At 57.7% G+C, this 18,789-nt stretch overlaps 1 protein-coding gene across 2 annotated transcripts in view; it reads right to left on the bottom strand.

Moving 5' to 3' along the window:
- ABCB9 (ATP binding cassette subfamily B member 9) overlaps positions 1-16,238 on the bottom strand; it is a 26,315-nt gene extending 10,077 nt beyond the window's left edge. Inside the window, exons 1-7 of one of the 2 annotated variants that reach the window (XM_039879317.1) lie at positions 16,003-16,238; positions 10,497-11,184; positions 6,649-6,763; positions 5,993-6,123; positions 4,819-5,024; positions 2,406-2,603; positions 1,117-1,245 (exon numbers count right to left, since the gene is read on the bottom strand). In XM_039879317.1, the coding sequence (XP_039735251.1) occupies positions 1,117-1,245; positions 2,406-2,603; positions 4,819-5,024; positions 5,993-6,123; positions 6,649-6,763; positions 10,497-11,100 (1,383 nt within the window). In that variant the 5' untranslated portion in view covers positions 11,101-11,184; positions 16,003-16,238. The remainder of the gene's footprint in view (positions 1-1,116; positions 1,246-2,405; positions 2,604-4,818; positions 5,025-5,992; positions 6,124-6,648; positions 6,764-10,496; positions 11,185-16,002) is intronic. The other variant, XM_039879318.1, reaches the window with a different exon arrangement.
- Positions 16,239-18,789: the final 2,551 nt, after the last annotated feature.

The following is an 18,789-nucleotide window of genomic DNA, read 5'->3' as shown; positions in this document are numbered from 1 at the left end:
TTGATGATGGTGATGATGGTGATGGTGGTGATGGTGATGATGATGATGATGATGAAGAGACCAGTGCTGCGTAGAAGCTGTCCTTCGCGCCCCTCACCCCAAGGGCGACCACCATGATTGCCCGTGCACTGTACCTTGCCAGTTCTTTCTCTGTGTGTTCATAAACACGTGCACATACGTCGTTAATCTGGAGTTTCAAGAACTACACGAATGGCTCAGGCTATCGCCACTGCTCGGGGGTTTGCTCTTTCCCACCGAACAACGTCTTCGGCTCTTTCTACACCGGAGAGCGCAGAGCAACCTGGTTTCTGCAGCTGCTGTTGGTTGGCGTGGGGCACAGGTGTACTGCGTTTGCCAGCCCCTGGTCAGTGGGCGCCTGGGGGGCGTCTAACCTTTCACTGTTATAAACAGTGCTGAGCCGACGGTCGGTCGTGGGACGCACATCTCTGCCCGCTGGGGTGGGAATTGCTGAAGCAGGTGTGACTGTGGCTAATGCAAATTGCCATCTGCAGCAGATGCTAACACTTCCCCACCCCCAGTCCTTGAGCGTCTTCACTGTAGGACACAGAGGCCCAGCCCCAGTGGCTGAGGGCCTTGGCGGGGGTGGGGCAAAGGCAGAGCAGAGATTTAGCACCCCCACCCCCAGCACCCTCCCTGGATGACTGACGGCCGCTCAGGCACAAACACCCCAGCCCCCTCGGGATCTGCTGGCGGCGGACCCAAGTAAAGACATACTCTAAAACGACCCTTGTCTTTTCCACGGCACCTCGTGTTAAAGTGGGTTAACCGGGTCCCCACAAACGTGGCGGGCAAGTCGCTTCACATCTCTGAGCCTCGGTTTCCTCTTCTGAGAAACGGGAATGGGAACAACACCAGGGCCCCTCGTGGCACTCTATGTGCATTTTCTGAAATAACGTTTGTCGCTGCCTCTCGGCTCCATGAGCAGAGTTGCTGTCACTTTTTTATTATCGTTCCTGGTGTCATGATGATCTCTCCCCTACCTACTTTAGAAAGACGCCCCACATCCCTCAGACCCTGGAGTACCCCGTTCAGATCCCTCTCCCCGACACGTTCCTCCTTCTCCCCAGGACCCTCCTCCCCAAGCCAGCCCCTCACCTCCATGCAGTCTCCCAGGACGAACTCGTAGATGATGAAGGAGATGAGGTTGCCGCTGGTCATCTGCCCAGAGATGACGAGGTGGCCCCCGTAGTAGAGGATACTGACCTGGACCACCAGGAGTGTGAGCTGGGGGCAGAGGCAACAGGGCACTTGGGTCAGGAAGGCCTTGACTCGGAACCCCGGCCCACCCCAAGGTTCCCAACCCCGCCCTCCAGGCTTCTGGGGCAGGTGCGAGCAGCTGTGGGCTCCGTACGCCCAGCCGTACACGGACACTCAGCCAGCACAGTGATGTCCTCCCACATGCTGGCGCCCGTCTGGCACTCAAGCCTTCCCCTTACCCGCCGCGGAGTTTTCCTGCAAAGGCCCCCAGCTGGAGCCGGCTGTGGGCCTGGCCAAGAACAAGGCTTTCTTTGTAAGACTCTGGCACACACGGCAGCCCCCAAGCCCTTGGCTAGGCCAAGTGGAAGCTATGAGTCCTTGTCCTCGTTGGCACGAACGTGGCTCAGAGAGGTCGAGCCCACTGGCTAAGGCCGCACAGCGAGCCGGGCAGAGCGGGGTGGTGCAGCCTGTTTTCTCATCCCACCAGGTTCCAGAAAGGAGGGGCTGTGTCCAGGCACCCTTGCCTCCCTCCCCACCAGGGCCTAGGGGAGTATCTGGAGGAGAAGTGGAACCTGAGTCCCCATTTGTCCCTCCCCACTCCAAGTCTGAAAGGCGCAGCTGCTGGTGGACAGACTATGACGAGGCTGGGCTAGCTGCGTTTCCGGCCCCTTCTCCTCCCTGGCTGGGCCTTCCCAGGGGTGACCTGCCCTGGGGGCTCCGGCAGCTCCTGTCCCCTGGTTCCCTTTAGACCACCAGCTCCTTTCCTCCTTTTCCCCCCTAAACTCCAAACTTTCGTCCTTCCTTAGCCCAGCTGCTCCTGACAAGCCCACCTTCCAGATGTGGCCAAGTGCTCCCCATCCCCCAGACTGCACCTCACCCCCGTCCCTGGGGCTGAGCCAGAGAGTAATGGGGCATGTGCGCTCGGGACACATGACCTGCTGGAAAGATGGGTCCCGGCTGGCCTTGGGGTGGCTCCCCGCCCCAAGGGGACATCTCCCCACCCTGACACCCCACAGGCAGGCCTGAGGGATCAAGGGGGGCCCGATGAAGACATTCTTCGAGAGGCTGCATCCTTTGTCGGAAAGCTTCAGGGACAAGCAGAAAGCTGGACAGAGTAGAGCCACGCACAGGGACCCCCGATGTCGCACCCCGCCCCCCGCGGGGGGCCTGCGGCCCGGGGCACGTACCCCGCTGCCCCACACATAGTAGGTGTAAGCGGCCGCCTCCTTCCTGTTCAGCTTGTACACCTGCTGCAGCTTCCGCGAGTACACCTCGGCCTCCGCCTCCTCGTTGGCGAAGCTGCGGACCGTCTTCAGGGCGCTGATGGTCTCCTCCGCGGTGTTGCTGGCCCTGGCCAGCGCGTTCTGGACCTCTTTGGAGAGCCTCTGTGGGCGGGAGGGGGACAAGGAGGAGACCCCAGATGGACACTCTCACTACCAGAGCCCCTAGGCCTCTCTGGGCTTTTCCGCCCCTCGCCGGTGGCAGCTCTGTGCGGGGACGAGGGGGTACGAGCGAGCTCCCCGTCCTCCCCCACCGCCTTGTAGCTTGTCTCGAAGGACAGACTCCAGCTGCGTTCTTGGGGCGAGCGCCCACGGTTCCCGCTCCGGAGGGGTGGGGCTGACCGCTAAGTCTTCTCCGGCAGTCAGAGGGGGTCATTTGACCACAGCTTTTGGAGACCCTTTCAGAACAGCAGTGTCTACCCCGACCCTGCGCTAGCGTAGGGCGGGGACGCCCCGGACGGCTGAGCAGGTCGTGCGCGGCACAAGAAACGCCAGCTCTTAATGGGGCGCCACTTACACCCTAACATGCGTTAAACCAGGGGAGGGCCTGGGGGTTGGCACCGAGGTTCCAGTTCCAGGCAGTGGCAGAGGCCACGGGCTATCAAACTTGCCCACGTCACGGGACTAGGTGGCTAAGAAGTGGCTCGAGGGTGTGACCCCCAGGCTGCTGCCCGCCTGTTCCGGACCTGGTCTCTGGGCAGCACCGTCTAAGTTTTGCAGGAGTCACCATACTCAGGTTCTCAAACCAGCCAGGAAGGTGGCCCGAGAGGCCAGGCCAGGACCACGTACGGGCATGTCCCATGATCTGAGTCACGGCCAGGCGCTGGAAGTGTGCAGTGCATTCAGCCCCCCGGGGGGCAGGCCACACCCTGAGCCAGGTCTGGCCGTGGGCGGCGTGTGTGGCTCATGGCCATGACTCAGAGCTACAGGCGACGTGTTCAGGTGTTCAGGTATGGGCCGAAGACCTCAGCGGAGCTTCCCGGAGGCCCTGCCTGCCTGAACTTGAGGCTGGGCCTGAGGTGCACATAGGGGTGGGGCTGTGCGGGTGCCGCAGGGTTTCCTGCCCGGTCCAGGGGCTGGCGGGAAGGCAGGAAGGGTGGGGCAGGGAACAGGAAGGGACTGGCTCTGACTCCAACCCATGTATTTACTTTTCCTGCTCAGGGAGGAAAACAGGGAGGCCATGGCCCAGAGCCGCGGGGCAGAGGGCCCTCCTGGGGTGGGCTCTGCCAGAGGGTGACACGTGGGCTGTGGGGAATGAACTCATTCTGGGCCTGGCCTCAGGTCACAGGCACCGAGGGTTCTTGCCGAGCTGGGGACACCGAGTCAATCACAGGTTAAAGTCCCATGCTCAGGAGGACCCATGCCCACTTAGGCCTGGACCCCTGGGGAAGGGGTCATCGGCAGCTGTCGGAACCCAACCTGGACCCCTTAAAAATCAGGGCGCCCTGATCCCGGCATGGGAAGCAGGCGGAGGGTGAGGCAGAGGCAGCGCCAAGGGGCGGCCGGAGGGGGCGCAGCCTGCCCATCACGGCGTCACGGGCGAGGGCCTCGCTCACAGGGCCCAGGCACGTGTGCACACGCACACACGCGCACACACGCCACAGACCGGGAGGAAACTGCGCTCAGACTGAAAACCGAGTTCTCGCAACGGCCGACACCGCCTGGCCCGTGGCCTCCCTGCTCACTCATTGCTCCGGCCTCCCTGAGGCACAACCGCACCCCAGGGCCTTTGCACAGGCCGTGCCCTCTGCCGAGAATGCGCTTCCCCGAATGTCCCAGTCTTTACTCAAATGTCACCTTCTCAGAAAGATCTATTTCAACTTCCAACCATGGGAGGGGAACACACAGTGCAGTATATATGTGCCTTACTGTTAAATCGTACACCTGAAACTTATTGGATTTCGTTAACTAATGTCACCATAAAATATATGTATACATATTTTAAAAAATTAAATTAAAAAATACAATAAAGTAAAATTGCAACCACCCTGAATCTCTTCCTCACTTTGTTTCTCTCCTTAGCATTTACCATCGTTTATATTATGTATTATCATTATAGCTGTTATTTATCGTCTGTCTCTCCCTCTAGAGCGTAAACTCCCTCAGGGCAGGCTCTCTGTCTGCTTCGCTGATGTATCATGGTGCCTGGGACATCGTAGGTGCTCAGTAAATATCGACTGACTGACTGAACGTGTGAACAAAAGCATACACGACCTCGGGACGAGCCTTTCACTACCTCCTGGTGGCCGCCGAGCCCCTTCCGGGGGGGTTCCTGGGGAGTGGTCCGTGCTCAGGGCCCGGCATGGACAGGTGAGCCTACCTTGTAGTACTTGCCGTAGATGTCGGACACCATCATGATGATGGGGAAGCCCATGAAGGTGACCAAGGAGAGCTGCCACGAGAGGCTGAACATGAAGACCACCACGCCCGTGACCTTGACCGTGTTCCGCAGGAAGATGTTGATATTCTGGGAGACCAGGTCGCTGACCATGGTGGTGTCCGAGGTGAGGCGGGAGATGAGGTCCCCTGAAACACAGGCAGCTCAGCCCCCGCTGCCGGCAAAGGGGCGCTGCGGGTCGGGGCGAGGGACCTTGAGGGGCACCAGGGAGCTCGGACCTCCCCCGCCTTCTGGGGGAGCTGAGGAGGGAAGGGCAGATGCCCCCTTGAGGGCTGCTCTGAGCCCAGCCCTTGTCACCAGCATCTTGTGACGTGACGTCTCATAGCAAAGCAGGTGGCCGAGACTCGGAAAGGGGAAGATGCTGGCTCAGTGCCGCACGGTTTATCCGTGACTGAGCTGGAACCGAAGCCGTCCCCTCCCTGCCGCTGGCAGAGGGTGTAACTCCTCTTTTCCCTCACACGGGCTGGGGGCGGGGGCGGGGGCCGGGGCGCCGTGGAGAAAGGAGCCGGGACCCTTTACCAACTGGACACCGGGCTACGAGTGTCACGACCCCACGTGGTGGCTGCCACCACTGTTCCTACTTTAGAGATGAGCAAACAGGCTCAGAGAGGTTAAGTCCGTGATGTGGAACCAGAAACAGGGTCCGGCTGGCCTGTCTCAGGGCCCAGGATCCTGGCTGGATCCTGCAGTGCCTTCCCTGCTCTGCCCTGCGCCCTGGCCCCCTCCCTCTGCCCCCCACATCCCCCAGGAGCTGGGCCTCTCAGGCCACAGGCTTGGGCGGTGCTGGCCCCTGTGGTTCCCAGAGGGCAGTGGGAAGTGAGGCCTTGGCTCCTGCAGGGACCTCGGGTGGCCTGGCCAGGGTCCTACAGTGGCCGCAGGTCACGCCAAAACCTTAGCCAGCAGCCCAGCTCCCCAGGGCTCAGGCGGGGCCAGAGGCCCAAGGCCAGCTTCCTGGGACGCCTCCATCCTGGACTGGATGGCGGGAAAAGCCAGCTGGGCTGAGACCACGAATGTACCCGTTTATTTACTCAACTCACGGCAAGCCCGCCCTGGCCAGGCCCAGCCCCAGGTCACCGGAGGCCCTGGGAGGACCAACCTGTGCGATTCTCGTCAAAGAAGCTCGTCTCCTGAGACACCAGTGAGCGGAAGAGACGGTTTCGAAGGCGAATGTTCAGTCTGGCAAATATGAGGGTAAAAATGCCTCCTCGGATACCTGCGGCAAACGAGCTAATTGCAGATAAGAGATGTTATGTATGGCACGACGTCCTTCTGACAACCAGCAGCCACACCCGCTGCCCCCTTCCGCTGCTGGAAGGCCCGGGCCTCTCACGGGCCGGGACCCCGGCCTCGAGCCCACTCGCCAAGGCTCGTCCCCTAGCTGGAGCCCCCAAAGAGAAGGCAAAGAGGGGGCGTGTTTGCCAAGGGCGAGGGACCCAGTTTGGCCAGCCAGACCCCTCTCCCTTCCGGAACAGCCCAGACAAGGCTGACCCTTGTCACCCACTTGGAAAACAGGAGGGAGGGTGAAGGACCGAAGTCATATTTAGGAACGAGAGGGTGTGGCTCGAGGGCTTGGCTCAACCAAATGGACATTGGTTCTGAGCCAATCGACTGTTGGTGACCACGGTGACAGCTGAGGGACAGGCCCACTGAGGGTATTTCTTGGGTCTCCCTGGCCCATTTTCCCCTTAGGAGTTGGCCCTGACCTCCCTCCCCTGCTGTAGGCCTGGGGGCTCGGGGGGAAGAGCCGGCTACCTGCCGATGGCCAGCAGACACATGACAATGACGGCCGTGCTGAACTGCTCCATGCTCTTCTGGATGATGATGCCATCGATGGCCCGGCCAGTGTAGTAGGGGAGGAAGGTCTCTCCTGCCAGGAGACAGGACCAGCTCAGGGGGCGTCTGCACCCAGGGGAGCCCGTGCCCTCTCTCCCGAGCTGCTGGAAGCCCACACCCCACCCGCTTTGCTCGCCCCACGGTGGACGGGGGTTCTCTCCTGGCAAATTCCTCTTCTCGCCATGGCGGGAGGGAGGGTAGGGACCCCGTTCTGTGTAATGCCCCCCCACTTGTCAGAGAAGAGGGACACAGGAAGCACGGAGCCTGCAATCTGTACAGACCGGGTCAGAATTAACAACGGCCACCAGGCACTGAGCCACCGTGTCAAGCAGCCCGGTGACGTTTCATTCCGTCTGTGCAGACTCTGAAGCGGGTCCTGTGATCGCCCCGTTTTACAGACAAGGAAAGTGAAGCTGAACAGATGAGCCCATTTCAGAGGTGGAATGGGAGACTCAGAGAGGCTGAGCAACGTGCCAGAGGTCACACAGCAGTTCAGAGGAAGGACCAGGACTCAAACCCAAACCGGCTTCCAGTTTAGGGGACCTTTTGGGGGACCTGTCCTCACTCCTTTTCTCGTGACAACCCAGAATGCCCGCTCTCATCTTGCAGAAATGCTGGGCGTGGAACGGAATGTGGTCAGGCCAGGCTGTGTCCCGTTTCCACGAGCCATGGCGTGGGGAGCAAGTGCTCCATAAAGGTCGCTGAATGGACCCCCGGCTTCTCCGCAGAACTGGCTCAGGCCTGGCGGCGAGGCCATCCGCGGGGTTCTGGCGCCCTCTGCTGGGCATGGCGCAGAAACGCAGGGTCTAGGGGACCTCGGGCCACAGGGTTCACGGCCAGATGGGGCCTCCAGTCACTATGGTGGCCTTCCACCAGAGCCGACGCTCCGCCTCGGTGTACCCACGGGGCAGGACCGGGCACCCGCGAGCTCCGGCAGCATTATGAGCCTGGCAGGCCCCAACGACAGCAGGTGACACCCCCAGCAGACATTCACGGAGCCCTTCCCGGGGGCGGGCGAACACGGTCACAAACCCTCTGGCTGGAGCTGCACCGGGACCTCGTGACACTTGGCAACCCATCAGCGAATCCTACGGCTCCGCCTCCAACACGGTCCCAGAATCCGGCGCCTTCACCACCCTGACCGCTCCACCCGGTCCGAGCCTCGGTCTCGCCGGACCGCCCCACCGGGCCGCTGCCCATTCTCCCTGCTCCCGCCCTTGCCCCCTCCGCCTCCTCACTCGGTCCTGTGAGGCCAAAGTCAGATCTCACCGTCCCTCCACTCAAACCAGTCCCTGGCCCCCATCTTGTCCGGGGTAACACAATCCTTACCGAGGCCCAGGGCACCCCGCACAGCCAGGTCTCCATGAGGGACCTGACTTCATCTCTACTCTCCCCGCTTGCTCACTCTGCTCCCGCCACGCTGGCCTCTTCACTGTCCCTGTAACAGTCAGGGACCTTCCTGCCGCCCGACCTCTGCGCACCATTCCCGCTGTGCCTGGAGCACTGTCACAGAGGACACCTGCTCCCCCGATCAATTTCACAGCTCAAAGGCCTCCCAATAATCCTATGGGTGAGGTATTGTCATCACTCCCGCTCTGCAGATGAGAAAGCTGAGGCCCAGACAGGTTAAGTCGCTTGCCTTGGTTTACGTAGTTGGGTTGCCATGAAATCCACATTCAGGGAGCTGGATTTTGTAGGAGATGCTCAACACTCACATTAACCTTTCTTCCCAACGGGCAGTTTTTCTTTTAGATTACGAGGTGTCAGAAAAAGCTGGGCCCTCCCGGACGCTCAGTTGATTGGAAAATAATTATTAATAGTCACGGTGCCTAACTTTTATGAAGTACTCACGTTTGCCAGGCACCGTGCTTCATCCCAGCGAAGGCTGGCAGTGACCCGACAAAGCCTCCTCCCTTCATGAGAAACTGACGCTTGGCCAGGCTGCGTAAGCGTGAAGTCGGGGGCCTGATCTCAAGTTAGAGCCCTTAACTCAAGCCAAGCCCACAGGTGGCAAAGTCTGCCCCGCTGTATGTTAGGGCATCTGTACTTCCTGAGCACACGCCAGCTGACCACAGGGCTGTGCAGCTGAGGAAGCAAGCTCATGGGGTGACATCTGCCCACACAGGCAGGGGAGGGGGGTCATTTGTCTGTTCACTCATTCATTCGTTCATTCGTTCAGTGAGCCTGCCTCTGTGCCAGGTACCTGGCCTCTGTCCCCGAGGGTCTCAGAGCCTGGTAGGGGAGGCAGGAGAGTGGACACATGATTTTCATGTCACCAATGCTACAACTGAAGTTCAGACAAAGGGCCACAGTCGGTAAAATCTGAGAAGGCTTCTCTGAGGAGGGGACATTTGGGCCTTGAAACATGGGCAGGAGAAACTATCAGGATATATGGAAGGGATCACCCCAGAACTCACGGCCCCCGATGTTTACTGGGAGCTTGCTCCACGGCAGGAGCTATCCAAAGGGGTATCTCACTCACACTGGCTCACCGACCCTCACCACCCCCATGGCGATGGGCGCTGTTACTAACCCACTTCACAGATGAGCAGTCCGACACGGGGAGGCTAAGCAACTCCCCTGAAGCCACCCCGGTTCGGGGGCCGGCACTGAGAGGGTGCGAGGTGGTCAGTTAGGGAAAAGGGGCTGCAGGACCGAGGCCAGCCCTGGGGTCTGCCTGTCCTCCGTGGGAACACTTTGGCTTTGCGGCCACTCCCAGACTCTGTCTCCATGAGTTCCATGTGTGACAGCTCGTGATGGCTAACATTCCCGAGCACGTACCAGGCTCTACCGAGCTCTAGACTCGTCCGCCTCCTGTTTTCATTCCAGCTTTACGACATCGCGAAATGAGCGCCCTGACGATCCCCACTTCAGAGGAGGAAGCGGGGCTCGGAAATGTCCACTAGGTCGTCCGCGGTCACACAGCTAGGGCAGGAACGGGACTGGCCCCAAGCCCAGGCCTTGCTGTCCCCAGAGCCCACGGGGCTGCCCCCGCCAAGTCGCCTCCCCGCCCACGTTGCTGGAGTGACGTTTTCGAACTGTCGGCACCGAAAGCACATTAACGAATACACTTGGCTTCACGGAGCAGGACGCTTACACCGCGGCACACGCGACTGAAACAGAAGTTTGAGGACACGGTATTTAATCTCACCACCAACGCCACACTGCTGGAGGTCTCTATGCTACTCTCTTCACTACAAAAAAGGCTTCGCCTTAACCTTCTCAGAGAGCCCTCGCCCGGGAATGGATCCTACAGATCGACCCACGTTTTACGTGAACCGCGTGTGAGCAAGGTTATTTACGGTAAGAGAAAAAGACAGAAAACAACCCAAGAGTCCGACATCTAACTAATCGACGGTGTAACCACACAGTGGAATATCAGGAGGCCAAACAAAACAACGAGGTGCTGATTGGGAAAATTCCAGAATATACTGTTAAGTGGACAAAGCAAGACACAAAATAGAGCGTAAGAGATGGGACGAGGGATGGCTGCGGCCGCACAAAGAAACACCGGGAGCATGAGCAAGAAACGGATCGCAGTGGGTTCCTGCCCGCTGGGAAGTTTCCGGAACCTTATAGTGCCCTGGGGGGATCGGGGTGGTCAGGGGCAGAATTGGGAGCGAACCTCTCAGTGTTTACCTTTCTATACCAATGTGATGTTTGAACCACGCAGGTCAATGTTAAAATGCAAGAGGAAAGGAGAGGGGGTTACACCCCCCTACGCTGGGTTCCGGGGTGTCCGCCAGGCCCCGCGGGCGCGCACTTACCCAGCGCCGCCACGATCAGGAAGAAGGAGGCCGCCATGAGGAAGGCCACGTCGGGCTTGGTGTAGGACAGCAGCTTCTGCAGCGTGGCCCCGGACGCCTGCTCGGGCCGCGGGCCCTCTCCGCGGAAGCCCTCGGCCTCGGCCTCGGCCCCCGCGCCCGGCTCCAGCGCCTTGGCGTTCGGCCGCACAGTGGACAGCAGCCACCAGAGCAGGAAGGAGGCGGCGAGAGACACGTAGGTCCACACGAAGAGGGCCCAGAACCACGGGTCCCGCACCGGCTTGCGGACCTCGGAGAAGAGCAGCAGCTTCACCATGGCGTAGATGCCCACGGAGAGGCACACGAGGGCGATGGCCGTGCGCGAGGCCCGCAGCCGCCGGGGCCCCAGCGCGCTGTTCTTGGCCACGCCGATGGTGGCCCCCAGCAGCAGGCAGCTGCGGTACAAGCAGGCCGCCCACAGGTCCAGCACCGAGTCGAAGATGTTGAAATGGCGGATGTCCTCCAGCAGGCTGCGGTCCGGGTGGCTGAGGACGTAGATGGCCGTGGTCAGGCCGACGTCCACGCTCATGAAGGCCACGGCCACCACCACCGCCTTCCACAGCTGCATCGTGCCGGCCGGCAGTGGGCAGGTGCCGAGGGGCAGGCTCTAGCTCACGGGGGCAAGGCCATTGTCCGCCGGGCGAGGCTGGACCTGTCGGGCAACAGGGTGAGGGGTTCAGGTTGGCTACTTGCTGGCCGTGACCTTGGCATCTCTGAGCCTCAGTTTCCAGCAGAAACAGTGACAAGAGTGCTGATTTCAGGGGTGTTGTGAAGCCTCCACGCATTCGAGGGACATTTATCGAGCGCCCTCTGTGGGCCAGACTCTGTTCTTCGTGTCGGGGATTTACCAGTCACCGAAAATAACAAAGTTTCTGCTGTGGTGGAGGTGACACATTCGTGCCAGAGACAGATAATGAACATAAGTCAGCGATACAGTATGCTAGGGACAAGGACTGGGGGGGGGAGATAAGAGTGGGGTTAGGGAAATGGAGGTCACAGGGTGGGGGGTAGAAGCGATTTCAAATAAGGGCTGGGGAAGCCCATGCTGCCAAGGTGACCCCTGAGCAAGACCGCGAGCGGCGAGGGGGTCCGCCAGGTGGCCATCTGGGGGGAACGGATTTGGGACGGGTGCAGCAGACAGCGCCAGAGCCACGATGCCCGTGAAGGAGGCAAGGCGGCCCCGTGGGTACGGGTGAGAAGGCAGGGGTCTGGGGGACCTCGCAGGTGAAGCTGAGATAAGCACAGAGCGCCAATAAATGGCTGCTGTCTTCACTGCTGCGACCGCCATCACTATTCATTCCGCCGAACCTGTTCCCTCACCTGTAACGCGCTGGTGTGAACATCAGTTCTGGGCACAGTGCCTGGCACGTAATAAATAATCGCCACTGGTTATCTATCGCCATATACAGTAGGTACTTCATCAATGTTTGTTCACTTGACTCCTCCCAAATCAGATCTCCCATCTCCTCAAATAAACGTCTCCCCTCTTAGACCGAGGAGGGGAGGCTGCAGGCCCCAAAGCAACCCGGGAAATATCCCATCTGCCTGGAAGTTTCCAGAATCTTTTCCTCCTCTCGCCCCAGCCCTACGCCCTTTTGGTTTTCTGGAGCTTGGTGTCCGCTTTGTCCAAAGCGCCCCAACATGGGGCCCCTCAGGACTCAGCCAGGGCCTGGGAGACCCCAGGAGCTGCAGGGCCCCTGCAGGACAGGCGCCTGGTGTCCTGCGTTTGGGGGCGGGGCTTGTCCGGGGCAGGAGCGGGAGGGCACTGGGCTGGGGTGTGCCTCTGAGTGCTGCCTCTTGATTTGGATCTGTCCCTATCTCTCCTGGGGTCTTTCCTGTCCCATGTGCAAAATGGGCAAAGCTCTGAGTCCCCAAGTGGAGGGTGACTCCAAGCAGTGACTGGGGAGGGAGAGCCAAGCCGAGAAACCCCCTGCCCCACAGCTCTGGTGCCCACATTCAAGATGACTGACCTCATGTTCGAGAGTGACGGAAACCCCACTCAACCCCACAAGGCCCGTGTTTCCGAATCCCCATTTATAGTCGGGGAAATTGAGGCACAGAGCGACAAAAGCATATGCCCCCTATCACTCCGCCAACAAAGGCTCAAGCCAGGACTTGAGCTATTGTGTGAAGGATCCCAGCACCTCCCTGCCTGGCACACAGCAGGCGCCTGATAACTGCCAGCGAACCGTCGTGTGACAGAGCCCTTCCCAGGAGACCGGCCCCTCGCATGCGCCACGTGCTTTGTCTGCGTTCCCTTATCTCATCCGCCCCACAACTTTGTGACCTTCGCACCGTCATCATCCCCATTTGGCAGCTGGAGAAACGGGGGCCCAGAGCAATGAATAACTCGCCCAAGAACACATGGCTGGTGAGTAGCAGAGCTGGGACTTGAACCCAGACCTGTCTGGCTCCAGAATCTGGGCTCGAAACTGCTAAGCTAAAACGCTTGTCAGTATGACAAGTGCTAGCAGGGAGTGTTCATCAGAGGAGAACAGAGGGGGCTCAGCCACGCAGAGCTGGTGACGACCACAATGACAGTGACCGCAACGGCAGTAACAGCAACTGACACTTACTGAAGTTGACGTGCGTCTGGCCCTGTTCTAAGTGATTTATGTGCATTAATCCTCATGAGAATCCTATGAAGTAGGTTCTATTATTATCCCCATTTTACAGTTGAGAAAATTGTAGCACAGAGAGGTTGGTTAAGTGACCTGTCCTAGGTCACACAGCTAAGAAGTGCCACAGCTGGTTGTAAATCCAGGCCATGGAGTGCCAAAGTCCGTGCTCTCAACTCTGAAGCCCTAAACCTTCAAAACAGCTTCTCTAGGAGCTGGCAAGACCCCAGTGATGCACAGGAGGGGTTGGAGAGGCAGGGAGGGCCCGGGGACACAAGGGTCCCCAAGCCTAAGCCCTGCCTTTACCCCAGCACTTCCAGGCAGACTCGAGTCTGTCCCAGAGGAGATGGTTGCCTTGTCGGCAGGTGCCCGTCCAAGGGAAACCAGGGCTGAGTGGGGCCAAGGGCAGGGGAGGGAGTGGGTGGTGGGGATGGGGGGGACAGACGCCCCCTGCCCAGGCCCTTGCTCCACCCTGCCCCCACTGGGCTGCCAGTGCTGCAATGCAGAGGCCTCGGGGAGCTAGTGAGTGAGCTAGTCCGAGTGGGAGCTCAGGGAGGGATGCTCTTGGCCTGGTGCCCCAGCAAAGCTCCTGGCCAAACCGCCGCCCACTGCCCAGGCCCTGCCAGCTGCCTCGGCTGCTGATCCCCTCTTGGTGGGCAGAGGAAATCCCTCAGGCCCCAGAAAGGAGCTGAGGTTCAGAAGTAGGACAGGAGGCAGATCAGCCAGAGACCAGTCAGGTGTATGAATGGCTCTCCCTGCCCCCAGACCCAGTCCCTGGGGGAGCTCCTTCCTGGGACCCCTCCACTTTGGGGAATATCAACCCCATTGGACAGCCAGCCACCGGGGAGCCCGGTTGTTTATCTTCACTGGAATAAACAAAATTTTGCACTCTAGCATCACAGATTACCTGAACCGCGTTTTACAGGTAGGGAAACTGAGGTCCAGAGAGGAAGGTGACAAGGCTTGTGTACGGTCACCCGGCAACTGGAGGCAGAGCAGCAGGAGCACCAGGGTCCCCAGCTCCCAAGTGCTGAGTCCTACTCCAGGCTCTGACAGAGCAGAAGCAACTCGGGTCGGGTTACAGCCCTCAGTGGGGGCAGGCTACTCTGTTATTTTAAACTTATTGAGCAGGAAGGTGAAGGGCACAAGACCACCAGCCAAGACCGTGAAGAGGGGAAGGTGGGGACCACAGGGCTCCTTGGAGGCCCGTGTCTGCTCTCCTTCTGCCTGACCTGGAGGACACAGCTGGGTTCGGTCAGGTGGAGCTGGAGGGCAAATCGTGGGCATAAGCGTGACGTGTATGGCCGGAGGTACAAAGACAAGGTGGTGGCCAGAGGCCAGAGCAGGTACTGCCCAGGGCCTCACATGGCCCAGGAAGACAGAGGCAACTTGCCTTGACCCCAAATGCGAAGGAATGGCACAGGATTAGCAAGTGACCCCATTCCCATGCGGATCCTGTCAAAGGCTTTTCTTCCCAATAGAAAAATGGTGGTTGAAGCATCTCTAGCTGTCAGCTGCACAAAAGTCTGGAACAGCCAGGAGGTAATAAATAATAATCATTACTACGACCACAACGGCTACTGTTTATGGAGTGTTTCTAAGTGCTAGACAATGTGCTAAGTGCCTGGCACCTCCCAGCTCAGTCAATCCTCACCACCGCCCTGGGTGGGAGGTCCTCAGAGTAATCCCCACTTCACAGGTGGGAAAGCGGAGGCCTGGGGGAAGTTACGTGACATGCAGAGATTAGGCAAAGGCAGGACTGAAAGCCAGCACTTCGCTCTGCCCAGGGACTGACAGAGAAGCGTCCTGCAGGGTCTGCGTGGTCCGAGCAGCTCAGTTCACCCCTAAGTCAGTGAACTTTTTACCCCAAAGTGGTCATGCATTGCCCAGTGGTAGAAAGGCCCATTCACTGCTCAGCCAGCACCGGCTAAGGCCAGTTCTGTGGGATGGTGAGATCGTGGGTCTCGGGATGCAGGGCAAGGGCTGGGCTGGGTCCACGTTGCTCCAGCCTCACTCTGGGACTCACTCAGCCACATCCCATGCTGGGACTCAGGGAAGTCGCCCCAGGTGAATCGAGGCTCTAGGTGAGGTGAACAAGGAGCTCCCCTGGCCTTTCTACAAGCCTCCTCTTGCCACCTGGGACTGGCCCCATCTAAAGCCAGGGAGTGGAGACCAGCCTATTTCCAGGGGGTGGGAGAGTGGACAGAGAATCCTGTCGGACCAGCTTAAAGCTACTTTAATTAACGTCAGGCCTGAGGAGGGGCACCCTGTTTTAACAGAGGCCCAGAAATTAGAGAGATCCCCTGGCGACCCACAGGCCTAACTGCGGGGGGGTGGGGGGGGTGGGGAGGATGCATGACGAACATGAGGAGCATCAGCCCATTGGCCAGGCAGGGAGACTGAGGGAAGGGGTTTGCCAGGCTTGGCAGGCCCAGGAGGCCCCCAGGCTTCTGCCACAGCGGGTGCTCAGGATGTGCCGGCAGGCCCCACTGTAGGGTACGGGGAGTCCTCGGAAGATGTGCCCATCTGAGCCAGCCATCCCAGGATCCTCCCCAAAGGCACCCTACCATTTTCCAAGAGGCAGCAGCGACTGAGGGGTTAAAAAAAATGCAACATTCGCCCTGCGGGCGTAGAAAGGATTCTGCAGGATGGGGCGCTGGGACCTGCAGCTGCAGGCGTGGGATACAGGGATGGGTCCAGAAAGGCTCCCAGGAGGCTTCCACCCTCAACAGAGATGCCTACTACACCCCCGGAGCAGGGAGCTCCGGACGACCCCCCCAGCCTGTGTGCCCCGCTTGTCACCCTGGCCTGGGAAGGTCCCAGGTCGGGGGTCGCGGGCGCTGCGCTCTTACCTGTTGCCTTACCTGGCACCAGGTGAGCCGTGGGGAGGGGGCGCAGCGGGCTCGGGTCGTCAAGGGAGCAGGCTCCGCGCCGCTCATTGGAGACTGCGCCCGGCACTGAGCTCGCTCCGCTCCTCCGGCAGCTCCTCCCCGCGCCTCCCGCCCCGGCTGCGCAGCGGCAAGGTCGCAGCCGAGCGGGGCGGGCGCCCAGGGCTGGGGTGGGGCGGGGCCTCCCGGGGGCGGGGCCAGAACTCGGCGCCCGCCCACCTGCCACGAGCCCCGCCCCCATCTGCCCAGCCAGGCTCTCTGGCCTCACCTGATGTGGGGCGCCTGCTTTTTAACGGACCTTTTTCTTTGGAAGGTAAGAGTAGTTGTCCTCATTCATTCATTCATTCATTCATTCATTCATTTGTCTAGCACCTACTGTGTGCTGCTCACCATTCTAACCGTTCGAAATACAACATGAGCAAACAAGGTCCCTGCCCTTCTGAAATTGACATTCTGGTGAGAGTCAAGTGATAAGTTTGATCAATCAATCAATCAATCACAGGTGTTGGACGGGAATACATTTTATGGGGAAAAATCAAGCAGAGTGGTGGGGACTGGGGGAAGTGAGGCAGCAATACGTACTGAGTGGTTGTTAGGTGCTAGGTGCTAAGTGCTGGGTGCTCGGAACGCAGCCATGCGTGAAAAGAAGACAGAGAATTCTCATCTGTCTTGAAGTAGGGGAGAGAGAAAATCAACAAGTAAGTGCACAGGGCAATTCCTGGTAGTGGTAAGCACCGTAAAGCATAAAAGTGGGTGAGGCAATGGAAGGTGCCTTCAGTTGGGAAGGGCCCTCTGAGGACGGTGAAAGGTAGAAGGACTAAGCCATGGAGCGGTCTGGGGGAAGACCATTCTAGGCGAAGGGACTGCAAGTTCAAAGGCTCGGAGGTGGGAACTCGCCTGGCCATTGGAGAACCATTTGAGGAACAGAAAGGGATCAGCGTGGCCTGAACCCAGAGCTGAGGAGAGTAGGTCAAAGGCCCAGAGGGGCAGCGGGTGGGGGGCAGGTATCTCCACCTCCCTCCATCCTTCAGGCAGAAGCTCAGAGCACCCTCTGAACCGAAAGCACTCTCTGCTTCTCATGTGGGACAGCCTCCTTCGAGGGGAATTTGGCTAAATTCAGAATTTAAAACACACTTTTTGTTTGACCCAGTAGGAATTTCTTCTATGGATAGACTTGTGGACGGGTGTGAAGATACCAGTTTGCAGGCAGTCACTGCGGTAGCAAAAGTCTGGAAATAACCTCAACACCCTTCCATAGGGAGCTGGCCAAATAATTACAGAGCATCACTCAACACAACACCCTGTAGCAGTGGAAAAGAAATCTATGTACCTATCTATATACAAAGTTACCTAAAGGTAGGTAATGACCTTCTTAAATGTACTGAGTAAAAATGAAGGACAAGATGAAGTATGTTACTGTTTGTGCAAAAATAAAACAAATATATGAATGTCTAATATATTATACAATACTGAAAATAGCCAACACAATACTGAAGGAGAAAAACGAAGTCAGAGGACTGATGCTACCTGACTTCAAGACTTACTGTAGAGCTACACTAATCAATACAGTGTGGTACTGACCAAGGAATAAGCGAATCGATGGAACAGAACAGAGAGCCCAAAAATAGATCCACATACATATAGTCAACTGACGTTTGACAAAGGAGCAAAGGCAGTACAATGGAGAAAAGACAGCCTTTCCAATGAATAATGCTGGCAAGACCGAACATCCAGATGTAAGAAAAACAGAAAAAAAAAAGAAAAAAATCTAGACACAGACCTCACGCCTTTCACAAAAATGAACTCTGAATAGATCATAGACCAAAACGTAAAACGTGAAATTATAAAACTCCTAGAAAATAACACAGGAGAAAAATCTAGATTTTCCTGAATATAGAGATTAGATACTTCAAAGGCATGATACCTGGAAGAAAGAATGGACAGCTGGACTTCGTTATAATTAAAAACTGCTCTGTGAAAGATACTGTCAAGAGAATGAGAAAACGAGCCACAGACTGGGAGGAAATATTTGCAAAAGACATAACTGAAAAAGGACTGGTAACCAAAATACACAGAGAACTCCTAAAACTGAACAAGAAAACACATAACTCCATTAAGAGGCAAAAGACCTGAATAGACACCTCATCAAAGAAAATATACGAATGGCAAATAAACATATGAAAAGATGCCCAACATCATAATGTCATTAAGGAACCGCAAATTAAAATGAGATACCGCTACATCCCTCATAGAATGGCCAAAATCCCAAACGTCCACACCACCAGATGCTGGTGACGAAATGTGAAATGGTATAGTTACTTTGGAAGACAGTGTGGCGGATTCTTACATAAGTAAACACACTCTTACCATACAACCCAGCAATCATGCTTTTTGGTATTTACCTAAATGAGTTGAAAATGTATGTCCAGAGAAAAACCTGCACTTGGATGTTTACGGCAGGTTGATTCATAATTGCCCAAATTTGGAAGCAACCACAAAGGCCTTCAGTCGGTGAATGGATAAACTGTGGTCCATGTAGACCATGAAACATTATTCAATGCTGAAAAAAAAAATGAGCCATCAAACTACGAAAAGACGTAGGGGAACCTAAGATGCTTATTACCAAGTGAAAGAAGCCAGCCTGAAAAGGCTACATACTGCGAAGACAGTAAAAAGATCGGTGGTTACATGGGGCTAGGGAGGTGGAAGGGATGAACAGGCAGAGCACAGGATTTTCGGGGCAGTGAAACT

The sequence above is a fragment of the Pteropus medius genome, unplaced genomic scaffold, assembly GCF_902729225.1.
Source record: "Pteropus medius unplaced genomic scaffold, Ma_sr-lr_union100, whole genome shotgun sequence".
NCBI lineage: Eukaryota > Metazoa > Chordata > Mammalia > Chiroptera > Pteropodidae > Pteropus > Pteropus medius.
This window is presented reverse-complemented; position numbering and strand designations above follow the sequence as displayed.